We start from the raw sequence: 12,234 nt of genomic DNA on the forward strand, positions 1-12,234 counted from the left end.
ATTGATTGAACTCATATGGACAATGGAAGTCTTGGATAGATGATGGATCACTCATGGATCTTAAAATGGGTAATTTGGCATACGTGTAATAATACAATTGAGTGAATCCATTGAGAAATTTTACACTTATTTTTCAAATAACACTTGGCTTTAAGTTTTTACCACGCATCTAATAAAATTGTGTATCAGTTTATAATACATAAAAGTGCTTATGAACAAAAATGTTTCACATAGGAAAAAAAAAAATTGAAATGAACCTCAAGTTCTTAACATCTCATTTTTTGGATTGAAGGGAAACATTCATAGGTCACTTTATCCATTGCAATTAGTTTTGTGTTAGATGCTCACATTTTAATATAATTCATTTGAACGACAACATCACTTAGACTGTACATTTTCATCGGCTCATAGGATGCCGCCGATGAAAGCACCACCACCACCACCACAAGATGGCCACACCCCATTATTCCGACACACTTTCAATAAACAGTTCTTATTGTTGAAGTTTGATATAGAATAAGTTTCACAATAAACCTTTATTAAAAATAAAAAAAAATAGAGATCCGTTTTCTCAAAGGTCCCGAGGTCGCGTCTAGTTCTCAAAAACAACAGGTCGCGTCTTTCCAGCGTGGCGTTGCCTTTGCCTCTCCATAAGGAAAATTTGTAGTTTTGACGGAAACATGGATGGTACACTACGTGTTTTTATGAAAGTAATGAAAAATTTTAATTTTTAAGTTATTAACATTTTAACATACATAACCCACCATTTATTTAAAGACAAGTAGTGTATCACTTTGTGTGACGGGATAACTGAAAAATCTCTCCTCCCTCAGTCCTTATTCCCCCTAGCTGTATATCTCACAATCCATTCCGTGGTCCCACAACACCAGTATGAAAATTACCCAAATTACCCCCAACTCAACATAACATTAACATCCCTTCTCCCTCCTCGAATCCGAATGGTAAAGCACAGTCTACCCTTCCAATTTTGACTCTTTAATTCCGAAATTCCCACTCAAAACTCCCCGCACCAACGAGACCATGCCACAGGGCCATGGTCCTCTCCACCTCCTCCTCGCCGCCCTCTTCCTGGCTGCAACCGTACAATTTCCGGCGAATTCCGCCGCCGCCGAGCTCCCCGAGTTCCGAGAAGCACCTGCATTCCGCAACGGACGAGGATGCCCCCGAACCGCATGGTCCTCGTTGGACCAGAACTCCCACTACGACCCCTCCATCATCCACATCGCCATGACATTGGACACCACCTACCTCCGCGGCTCCGTTGCCGGCGTCTTCTCCGTCCTCCGTCACGCTACCTGCCCCGAAAACATAGTCTTCCACTTCATCGCCGCCTCCCACCGCAGTCGCCGCTCCTCCGACCTCCACCACGTCATCACCTCCACCTTCCCTTACCTCACATTCCACCTCTACCACTTCGACTCCAACCTCGTTCGGGGCAAGATCTCATACTCCGTCCGCCGCGCCCTTGATCAGCCCCTGAACTACGCGCGCATCTACCTCGCGGATCTCCTCCCATCGGGCGTCCGCCGCATCATCTACTTCGACTCCGACCTCATTGTCGTCGACGACGTGGCGAGGCTGTGGCGGATCGACCTCGGGCGGCGCGTGCTGGGGGCGCCGGAGTACTGCCACGCCAATTTCACCAACTATTTCACCCCGAAATTCTGGTCGAACGCGGCATTCGCGGCGGAGTTCAAGGGGCGGAGCGCGTGCTACTTCAACACCGGGGTGATGGTGATCGATCTGTGGAAGTGGAGGGAGGGCAAGTACACGCAGAAGCTGGAGCACTGGATGCGGGTGCAGAAACGGTGTCGTATCTACGAGCTGGGTTCGCTGCCGCCGTTTCTGCTGGTGTTCGCGGGTGACGTGGAGGGGGTGGAACACAGGTGGAACCAGCACGGCCTTGGCGGTGACAACGTGGAGGGGCTGTGCAGGGACCTCCATTCTGGCCCAGTGAGCCTGCTGCACTGGAGCGGGAAAGGGAAGCCGTGGCTGAGGCTGGACTCGAAGCAGCCGTGTCCGTTGGATAGCTTGTGGGCCCCGTATGATCTGTATCGTGACCATCGTCACTCGTCACTGTTCTCTGATATCTGAGGGTGCATCGCAGTTCACGGAGGCGCTCTGTACCGGATCCGTATCACTGCCGTCATCTGGTCGGGAAGGGATGGAGGATCAACTGCGAGAGTTTTCCTTTTGTCTGGGTCCCTTAAGGCATCATATTTTACGGCGGTTAAAACGGAGATTTACCCGAAATGGTGGGTCGAACACACGTGGTGAAGGCCAAGGAAAAATGACTTTGTGCATGGTAAAATGTCAAATATCTAGCTGGTCTGTATTGATATATATAGATCTCGTTTGGATGTGCTGTTCAGTTATTTTGAACGTGTCAGTTATTTTAAAAGCATTTTTAGTAAGTGAAAATTAGGAAATTAGGAAATTGCATATTTTTTGGTTTGTAGTGAAAAGTGTGGTAAGATAGTGGAAGTGTATCAAAGATGATTGCTACTCTTCACCTTTGGGACTAAAATCATTGAAAAGAAAAGTATCTTGCCATCCCACTATGTTTCTTTTCTGTAAATATGAAGCGTTGGTGGTTGATTTTTTAAGTATGCATCGACGTATAACATATTAAGATTCTTCGTCGGTTTCTGTTATATCTTTGGCCGCACATTCAATCATTTCATTATTTCAGTGCCTACCGACGTTACCGTACACTACAGTTAGTAGATATTTTGAGGTTTGTTGTTTATGAATGTGTTTTGTATTATTCGTTTTTTTCAGAAAATTACAAATTGGTTTTCATTTTTTTGATACCTTGTGAGGAGTATCTTATAAAGTTGACCGAACAAGGCTTGTGTAGGGAAGGCATATGTGCAAGAAATGTTTGAAGTTTTAATTCACGTGGGTTGTTAACTGTTGAGACATTCTTCGGTGCAATTGAATGAAATCATGAACCAAGATGATTGCTATGTGTATATTCTTGCATTTTATCTTTGTCATGTGAGCAAATGTGAGCACCGACCTGGTGGATGATAAATTCACCCCACCTCCAACACTCTAGGTTCAGCAACCATTCATGTTGATACCCAATCATATTTAGGCACGTGTTTTAATAATTAAAATTGTAAGCATAAATAGGATCCGTCTCTAAATGTGATTGGGTATCAGCATGAGCAGCTATTGAACTTTCAAAAGCCAAGTAGTGTTCACCTTCAAATATGGTTTGTGGGAAGATATTATTGTGTGGAAAATTTTTATCATGTGGTATCTCCGTGTTACAATATAAGTGTATATTACTAAAACGAATAACCACATTGAGGATATGTTTACTTACCAAGAATAATATGCAATTTATGAGTATTATTCTCATTTTTTACATGAGAAGTGATTTTCACGCGTGTTTTTTAGCCTTTTACACGCTCCTGTATAGCTCTGGTCGTTGATTTCATTTTGATTTATCCAACTTGATGATCATAACTAAAAAAGAGTATCTAAGAAGATAAAATGGGTGTGTGAAAATCACTTTTGTCTTGAGATATCTTGCAGTTACTAACAGTGGCGAATCCACGAAATAATATTAGTGAGGTCAGTAAGAATAGCGCAAGCAGCGCGCAAATTTGTTTATACCATAAATAGCATGCATATCGCCATTTCATCGAGTCTTGGTAGGCCTAAAGTCATTTGAAAATGCATACTACAGACATGTTAATGTATGCAAGGAGCAGCACCCGAGGTATTCATGGACATTCATCAGGTATTGGTAAGCTTGAAGTCGGTTGGAGGGCATGTATGAAGCCAACTCTAATTTTCAAAAGGGCAACACTCAAGGTATCCATGGACATTCACCGAAGTTCGGAGGGTCAGCACCTAAGGTATCTATGGACGTTCATCGAAGTTCGGGGGGTCTGCTGACCCCCCTTGCCCCTTAATGGATCCGCCAGTGGTTACTAACCTACCCGAGAAATGAAAGTAAGTCTCATGTTGAGATTGCATGGGGTCTAATATCCTAGTGGATAGGGTGTTAGGTTTTCACTCATGCGTCATGAGTTCGAAACTCTTACTTCCCCTAAATTATTGTAATAATTTTTAACCCTGCTCTACTCCTTAATAATAATAATAATAATAATAAAAAGTGTCATGTTGAGATTAGGTATGCCACAGCTAAGCATTCAGATACGTGAAACATTTCTTAAGGAAAACTAAATCGGCCATTTTAGTTGGCAATCATGGAATGTAGAGGCCCATCTTATTATCCAGCCCAACTAAATAGTTCCACTCTCCCAGCCCATACACCCACAAGCCCACTCCATCCCTGTGGAGCATGGGTTGACGTGTCAATCTCTCCTTTCTTCCTGAATTATAATCCATTAATCCCCTCGAGCCATTTCCCTCCACAAATATACCTGTAATAACCGTCACCAAAAACAAAAATTAATAAAAATCAGACTCTGCGAGTAGTGGTCCAAATTTGAAGGACTTGCTCGAAGAAAGCCAGTGACTGTCGCTACCTGGATTTTCCCCAACACAAATTCCCAAAGCCTCCTCACTTTCCGGCCATGGCGGCCACTGTCGCAGCCGGCGGAGTTAGCATCGGGACGGCCAAGCTCCGTCCTCACCAGTCAAAACCCACCTCCCCGTTTCTCGGCAAAAAACTCAAAATCAGACCTACCTTGGAATCCCAGCAACGCAGTTCGAGAATCACAATCTTAAACCCCAAAACGCTGCTGGTTTTCGCTTCCGGCGGCGGTGAGTTGATCCACGCCGTCAACGACCTGTTTCTGGGGGTGGGGGTGGGGCTGCCGTGCACGGTGATGGAGTGCGGCGACATCATATACAGAAGCACCCTTCCCAAATCCGATGGCTTGACGCTCACGGCCCCCGGTGCTGTTCTGGCTCTGGGCGCCCTGTCGTATCTCTGGGCCACCCCCGGCGTGGCTCCGGGGTTCTTTGACATGTTTGTGCTTGCTTTTATTGAGAGGCTCTTCAGACCCACTTACAAAAAGGTAAAAAATTTTGTTTAAATTTTGGATTTTGATTGGAAATCTGAAGTGTGTTTTGTGTTGATTTTTGTGGGTTTACAGGATGATTTTGTTTTGGGGAAAAAGTTGGGAGAAGGTGCTTTTGGAGTTGTTTACAAAGTTTCATTGGCTAACAAGAAGTCTTCTTCCAAGGTAATAAAGTAATTATAATTTTGGTCGATTCGGAGATTGGAGAGAATGTCTTTGAGCAGTTGTATCGGAGATTGTAAATCTTATGGGAATGAATGTGATGTACTAATGTGTTGTTTTTGGTTATCGCTAGAAAGAAGGCGACTTGGTGTTGAAGAAGGCTACTGAATATGGCGCGGTAGAGATTTGGATGAACGAGCGTGTGCGGAGGGCGTGTGCGAACAGCTGTGCTGATTTTTTGTACGGCTTTCTTGAGGTGTTGATCTATAATGCCCACTAGTACCATGTGATTTCGGGGTATCATATTATTGGAATTTTACTTTGATACTTCATTCCATTGCACATTCTAGTTTCCGTCGTAGGAATTATTAATTGTGACGAGTCTGGTTGCAGAGTTCTTCTGCAAAGAAAGGACCTGAATATTGGCTCATATGGCGGTTTGAAGGGGCGGCCACTCTTTATGATTTGATGCAAAGTAAAGAGTTTCCGTACAATGTTGGTACTTTCTCCCATAAGCCTTTACATGTTCATAAACTGTTGTTCCCTGAAACTGTTTGATGATTTTGTAGTTTCAACTATAATGTCCAAACATTGATCCGTCCATTGGCTTATCGAATTTACAATAAATTCTTTCCCGAAACATGCCACACAAATGTCAGGTAGAAACAATGATTCTTGGAAAGGTTCAGGACTTGCCGAAGGGTTTGGAAAGGGAAAACAGAATCATACAAACGATAATGAGACAGCTCTTATTCGCACTGGATGGTCTTCATTCAACTGGGATTGTGCATAGAGACATAAAGCCACAGAATGTTATTTTCTCTGAAGGTACTAATACTTATCAGCATGCTGTACATAAATCGATAAAGAACCAGGAAATCTCAACTGTTCTCATATTCGAAGGTTTCCTATTCTCGTTTTAACAATGTGCAGGCTCTCGTATATTCAAGATCATTGATCTTGGAGCTGCAGCAGACTTGCGAGTCGGCATCAACTACATCCCAAAGGAGTTTCTTTTGGATCCAAGGTATCTTTCCAGCTAAGTAGTCTAAGTAGCGCACTCGCTAATTGCTACAAAAAGGCATGATGAACTCATGAATCTAAAGTCCTGCATCAGAGGAACAAAGCCTTAAAAAAAATATCAGCTTCACCAAGCTAATGTACGTTTACTTGATATCCAAGGGACTAAAATCTCAACAAAAACCCTGCACTTTGTGAAGTGAATAATACATGAGATGTAAGTACTGATCAAATATGCGATATCTGATTTCGGAATAAATGTCTTTTAAAATAAATATTGGTAATTTGCATGTTTGATTAATAGCAAGGTTCACTTCTTATAGCATCTCACTCAATTTGTAGTAGGCATTCATGATGTCGATTGGGTCTTTTCCTTTTCAGATATGCTGCACCAGAGCAATACATCATGAGCACACAAACGCCATCTGCACCTTCTGCTCCTGTGGCAACAGCACTTTCCCCAGTTCTCTGGCAGGTGAAAATATTAATTGTTATATCATCTCAAATTTTATTATTGCTAACTTACTTTCTCAGGCAGATAAATTGATTTAATGGTTTTAATTATATGGTCTTGAGCAGATGAATTTACCGGATAGATTTGATATCTACAGTGCCGGTCTCATATTCCTACAAATGGTGAGTGACATAACTTGCGGAATATAGCTATTGTTGGTATACTAAATGATTCACTCAATACTCTTTCAACTTCTTCATACAGGCCTTCCCATCATTACGCAGTGACAACAGCCTAATACAATTCAACCGTCAGCTAAAAAGGTGCGATTATGACTTGGTTGCATGGAGAAAAGCCGCCGAGCCCCGAGCTAGCGCTGATCTACGAAGAGGTTTTGAGTTGTTGGATTTGGATGGTGGCATTGGATGGGAGCTCCTGACATCAATGGTTCGGTACAAAGCGAGACAGAGAATCAGTGCGAAAACAGCCTTAGCGTATCCCTACTTTGACAAGGAAGGACTGTTGGCTCTGTCCTTGATGCAGAACCTGAGGTTGCAAGTGTTTCGATATACACAACAAGATTATGGGGAGGCTGCCAAATGGATTATTCGGCTAATGGCACGATCAGGAACCGCGCAGGATGGTGGCTTCACAGAAGCTGAGCTCCAGGACCTTAGAGTTTGTACCTGAACTTAAATTTGGAAAAGGAAATGCTTTTCGCACACCCATTTTCTCCTCGGCACTCCTCCCTTTGTTCCTAGCCTTTGAGTTGAACAAATCAAAGGAGAATCAATGGACTTAAACAAGAGGAGTGCAGAATGAGAATATAGGAGTGTGAAAAATCACCATCCATTCGGAAATCATTAAAGTTGTAATCTTTTCGGGAGTTACACTTCTATATAATGTGCAGGAATTGAATCCTACTAGTAAGAAGAAGGCAGGTGCACTGGGAAGGAATGCTTTGGCTTCAGCTCTTCGGCTGCAGAGGAAGATTGTGAAGACGTTGAACGAGAGCATGGATGAGATCAACAGCCGTCGGAAGAGTCTCTGGTGGAGCAGGTGGATCCCAAGAGGGGATTGATTCAAGTTTGTGAAAAAGAACATACTTTTTTTCCTTTTCTGTAAATTGTGTGTAGTAATCTGAATTGACCAACTTTGGTGATATAGAATTATGTTTAAACATGAAAGGATTAGCTGGAATCTAATACAAACATATTTGTACCTTGAACCAAACTGCATTACCAAATATTTATACTTTGAACGGTGGTTTCTGTTATTTAGGACTTTTACTGTGCAGTTGCAGAGTCCTCCATGAACTTCAACTGCAAGCAAGCATTCTGTCCTTCCGAAACACGGGAAAAACATATACGTGAGTTTATGCTAGCTAACTAGGGTAGTGTGTCAATCTTCTAGCATTCGAGTTCAAATTTCACATTTCAAACACCAAAAACATGCAAGGTCGTGAGCCTGTGATAATATTTTATTTTGAAAATGTTTGAATTTGTAATGCAGTGAGTTTAGCGAAAGAACTCGATAAACCTTCAGATCCTCCTCTTTGGACCCCATTTCGTCCAATGTTGATAAATTAAGTACGTAATCTTATCATGTATTTGTCATAAACCAGCACTGCTCATGATCATACCATGCTGCCACGCTGGCTGGGTCTGATATATATATATATATATATATATATATGCCATGCTGCCATGGTGGGGCTTCGCGGTCAACGATCATGCAAAGTGCGAGAACATAATCATTGAGTAATTAGGAAAACCACGCATAATTCAAGAACGTGGCTAATTATTCATTCAAATTGCGAAAAGCTTCCTTCGAAGCAAAGCCTGCCAAAACCCAAAATCCGATATATGCATGTAAGAATACAACTGTAGTCTGTAGTTTGCCGCTCAATTCCGTGCATTCCACCAAAAACACAGATGTTTGTCACATGCACGTTTGGACTCCATACATAAAAGGCATAATGCTAATGCTAGCTAATTAGCTCCATTAATATTTCCCTTTGAATTTGCAGGGAAAGTGGTAAGGAAGCACATCAGAACTTGCATGCTGGAATTAAGGAATTCAAGTTGCTTATAATACAAGCATCAAGAACAGATTATACACACACACACACACACTGGCCGTTTATGCAAAGAGATCCTCATTTTTTTAACAAATGGGGATTAGATGTGGGGCCCACTTCACATCGAACTTCAACGATCCGAACAGTTTATTTTGTAAATCATCCTTACAAAAATTCAATTCAATCTAAAACCATTTGCCTATTTAATTATCAAGGTAAAATTTCATTGTTTATTATATAACAAAGTATTCGTTAATTTCTTTGAACTCAATTAGATGTCTTAAACATTTTCGATTTGGCTAATTCTTTGCAAGGATGATTTATGATGTGCAACTTGAAAAATAAACGGTTTAGATCGGTTTGATGTGGTATGGACTCCACAACTAATCCCTATTTTTATTTAAAAAAAAATAGGGATCCATTTCCTTAAAGGTTTCTTTTATATATATATATATATATTTGAGGCTACTACTTAGATCAGAGATAAGATGAAATTAAAAATATATATGTGTTGAGTCAATTGCAGGCAATGGCATTGTAAATCACGAGAAGTTCACGTGCAACTCTGACCTTGACCTTGTTGTTTATTTGGAACAACAAACATAACATGAGAGACACAAGCTTCGAAACTATACATGGGACACTTTGGATATATCGCTCTTGAATTCAAATTAATTTAATCAGCACCATTTTCTAGCTCTATTCTGGGGGTATTATTTGAGTTCCCAAAGTTTTGTACTCTACGGTACCTAGAGTCTCTGCCAAGTATTCTTGATTTAAAAAAAAACAAAAAAAAAAACACTCGATCTACCAAGTAAAATTGCGCTGATGTTGCGTGTATGAACATATGTTCTTGTGACATTGAAAATTAAGTAGAAAGTTCGGTAATAAACTATATGTACTATCTTTATTGATTATTTAGTGTGTTATTTTTGAACAAAAATGAACTTGCGGTTAAATTACATTGAATTGTTTGTTGAGATGATACAAAAAACGAAGCTCAACGTATTTCATATGACATAGTACATACCTAACATGCACATATGTACCTAAGTATGAACAGGATGGAAGAAACTAAGAAACCACTTGTGAGTGCCATTGCCTGATTCGATATACAGCTTAAAATTGCTCAAATACAGAATAGAATAATGGATAAAATTTGCTTATTAGAATTGAGGGTTATTGGAAGCTGGTCTCCTCAGAGAAATGGGAGGAGCACGAGATGAAGCAAGTGGTTTGCTTTGCTTTGCTTCTGGTGCAGCACTGAAGCATAATAATTAAATTCACAAAGCTAGGTAATCAGCAGCAGTGTCCGAAATGCCTTCCAAGCAGGCTCTCGTAATCATCATAATATTTGGTTGCCCTTTTCATATATTCCTACTGTCTCATTTCGCACCCAGAGACAAGCTATGTCTGTCACATTGTCCACCCAACAACTAATTTCCGCCTGTTTAAAGTGAAAGGCTCTGCAGATCGAGAAGTTCTTCAGTATGGCTGTCATGGCTGTCGACCATGCCACCCGTCTAGCAAAAATGCACACAATAGAACTCCTTGCATTCGAGTTCCACACGAGCTCATGTTGGTAGCACCAAATGCAAGCTCACTTTATGTGCGACTTAGACAGGCGGGTGGACATGGCGCGGTAGCTCTACCCACGAATTTCTCATGCCAATCTTACTCTCTCATCGCCATCTGCAACTGCATGCCATGTTGCCCTACTCTGCATATATACAAATATCATGACTCAGCAAATTAATTCAACTCCTTCCCTTTAACTAATAATTCTAAAAGAAAAAGGCAAGCAGGAAAAAATGAACCGTGTTTTGAGAAAATTAAACCCCACTTCACCAAACGTAACCCTAATCTTACATCATTCGTATTTCTGGTACGGGGGCAGTGACTCAGCGGTGACCTAAAGTATGCAATAATAACCGGAGCATGGTACAGGAAAGTCTAACATTGCTATCAAAGCCGTTGTCTTGTCCCTAAATGCATGGTTTTGCTATAAATAATAAGCCTATCTGATGATAAAAAGATGATGAAGCCACTAATCATGCATCCTAACTAAAGGTTAGTTGATTAATAAACGTGGATTCTTGTGTAGGATTCAACTTATCCCCTCCTAATCTTATTGCATGTTTAGGTGGATTCAACACAAAGTTAAAAAGAAGACAACAAAGGAAAGCACTAAAAATATAGGAGAAAATTAGGTTGGGACACCTGTTCCATATAGGCTTGCTTATATACAAAAGTGACTTATTGAAAGCACACGATTAAGAAAAAAAATTGTGTACACACGTGTCAGTTCGTCTAAAATGAAAACTGAATTCATGAGCGTAAAGATTCAGATAATTTTCTTAAACTGGTGTGTGTATCTCGTACCTCATTATTTACAAAATTAGAGGGCAACTCAGAACCAACCAAAAAACTTGCAACCCTATGGTGAGTAGTGGCCGACCCATTATGCTGGTGGGTAAAGCCTACTTCACACACGTATATGATGTATAGTCCATTTTAGACCAATGTAGCGTAGCAATATTACATGTGATGTGAGAGAGAGATAGAGTGCTTGCTTGGATTTTTTTTATCATTTGGTTTAATGTGTTTTGCTGATGTAAGGTAAGGAATTTTAAAGTAGTTTGGATAAATTTTTTATTTTGTCGAAAACAAGGTCTAGTATACCAAGTTTTATAATAAAATTAATTGAAATTCTTGTTTTTTTAAGCTTTTAACCAATTGTAGTATTATAATTAATGCATCGAACCGTGTTCCTGCAAATTAAAAAATCACTCTCAAAATAGTGACGGAGGGCAGTGGTGCCCATTTGTGGGCGTTTGTCTAGTGGGTTTGGTGCGCACTGCCCCATCCTTAGGCTCATTTTTAAGACCAATGTGGATCAAGGACCACACCCACATTTCTCCTCATGTGGTCCTCCCTCCCGCTATAAGAACCCCTCCTCTGGCCTCTGCACTTTCAAACCCAACTCACACAATCTCTCAAAGCTCATCACCTGCAGAAGAAACACACACACTCACTCGCTCACTGCAGTCAAAAGACAGAAAGAAAGAAAACCCTAATTATCTGAAATATGAAGATGGGCAGCTCTGGCAGCATGGCAGGCAGCAAGAGAAGGCTGTCTTCGTCGTCAGGCAAAGGACTCGGAGGGGTCCTGCGAGAGCAAAGAGCCAGGCTTTACATCATCAGGAGGTGTGTGGTCATGCTCCTCTGTTGGCATGATTGAAAACACGATGACATGGGGCAAGGAAGATTTTGGTTTTTCTTTTTAATTTCTTCTTAATTTTCCTATTTTTTTTTCTTCTATCATTGATCTTTGATCTTCTTGGTGGAGTTGTAAATAGCCAGAGAACGTTCTTAGGAGAGTTGAAGACAAAATTTTGTATGGGAATTTGGCCTTATGGGGCTTACATATGTACATCGGAATAGCCTAAATATATAAACTTTGATATGATATAACAAGCTAGAGTTCTAAA

The 12,234-nt window shown here is 41.0% G+C and overlaps 3 protein-coding genes and 1 long non-coding RNA gene across 4 annotated transcripts; 3 read left to right on the top strand and 1 right to left on the bottom strand.

The window, feature by feature from the left end:
• The first annotated feature begins 702 nt into the window (after positions 1-702).
• On the top strand, positions 703-2,579 carry LOC103414255 (probable galacturonosyltransferase-like 3). The gene has a single exon (XM_008352651.4). The coding sequence runs from the start codon at positions 1,042-1,044 to the stop codon at positions 2,113-2,115; it is 1,074 nt and encodes a 357-aa protein (XP_008350873.1). The 5' UTR covers positions 703-1,041; the 3' UTR covers positions 2,116-2,579.
• A 1,831-nt stretch (positions 2,580-4,410) lies between these two features.
• LOC103451676 (serine/threonine-protein kinase STN7, chloroplastic) lies at positions 4,411-7,891 on the top strand. The gene is made up of 10 exons (XM_008391090.4): positions 4,411-5,024; positions 5,103-5,192; positions 5,323-5,445; positions 5,583-5,684; positions 5,849-6,017; positions 6,123-6,216; positions 6,591-6,684; positions 6,789-6,845; positions 6,928-7,341; positions 7,574-7,891. Exons 1-10 carry the CDS (start codon positions 4,578-4,580, stop codon positions 7,742-7,744), a joined length of 1,761 nt encoding a protein of 586 aa, XP_008389312.2. The 5' UTR covers positions 4,411-4,577; the 3' UTR covers positions 7,745-7,891.
• A 1,843-nt stretch (positions 7,892-9,734) lies between these two features.
• LOC139190612 (uncharacterized) lies at positions 9,735-10,706 on the bottom strand. The gene is made up of 2 exons (XR_011574930.1): positions 10,613-10,706; positions 9,735-10,463 (listed from the first exon to the last, which is right to left on the bottom strand). It is a non-coding gene; the product is annotated as an uncharacterized lncRNA (long non-coding RNA).
• Positions 10,707-11,665: 959 nt separating this feature from the next.
• LOC103430650 (small polypeptide DEVIL 4-like) lies at positions 11,666-12,234 on the top strand. The gene has a single exon (XM_008368800.4). It carries the CDS (start codon positions 11,832-11,834, stop codon positions 11,982-11,984), a length of 153 nt encoding a protein of 50 aa, XP_008367022.1. The 5' UTR covers positions 11,666-11,831; the 3' UTR covers positions 11,985-12,234.

The sequence above is a fragment of the Malus domestica genome, chromosome 13 (genome assembly GCF_042453785.1).
Source record: "Malus domestica chromosome 13, GDT2T_hap1".
In the NCBI taxonomy this organism is placed as follows: Eukaryota; Viridiplantae; Streptophyta; class Magnoliopsida; order Rosales; family Rosaceae; genus Malus; species Malus domestica.

What these genes read in the sequence shown, in the direction of transcription:
- LOC103430650 (XM_008368800.4), top strand. Translation starts at nt 11,832, where the DNA reads ATGAAGATGGGCAGCTCTGGCAGCATGGCAGGCAGCAAGAGAAGGCTG.
- LOC103414255 (XM_008352651.4), top strand. Translation starts at nt 1,042, where the DNA reads ATGCCACAGGGCCATGGTCCTCTCCACCTCCTCCTCGCCGCCCTCTTC.
- LOC103451676 (XM_008391090.4), top strand. Translation starts at nt 4,578, where the DNA reads ATGGCGGCCACTGTCGCAGCCGGCGGAGTTAGCATCGGGACGGCCAAG. An exon ending in TTTCCCCAGTTCTCTGGCAG is followed by an intron (nt 6,685 to 6,788) that starts GTGAAAATATTA and finishes GGTCTTGAGCAG; the next exon opens with ATGAATTTACCGGATAGATT. An exon ending in GTCTCATATTCCTACAAATG is followed by an intron (nt 6,846 to 6,927) that starts GTGAGTGACATA and finishes TTCTTCATACAG; the next exon opens with GCCTTCCCATCATTACGCAG.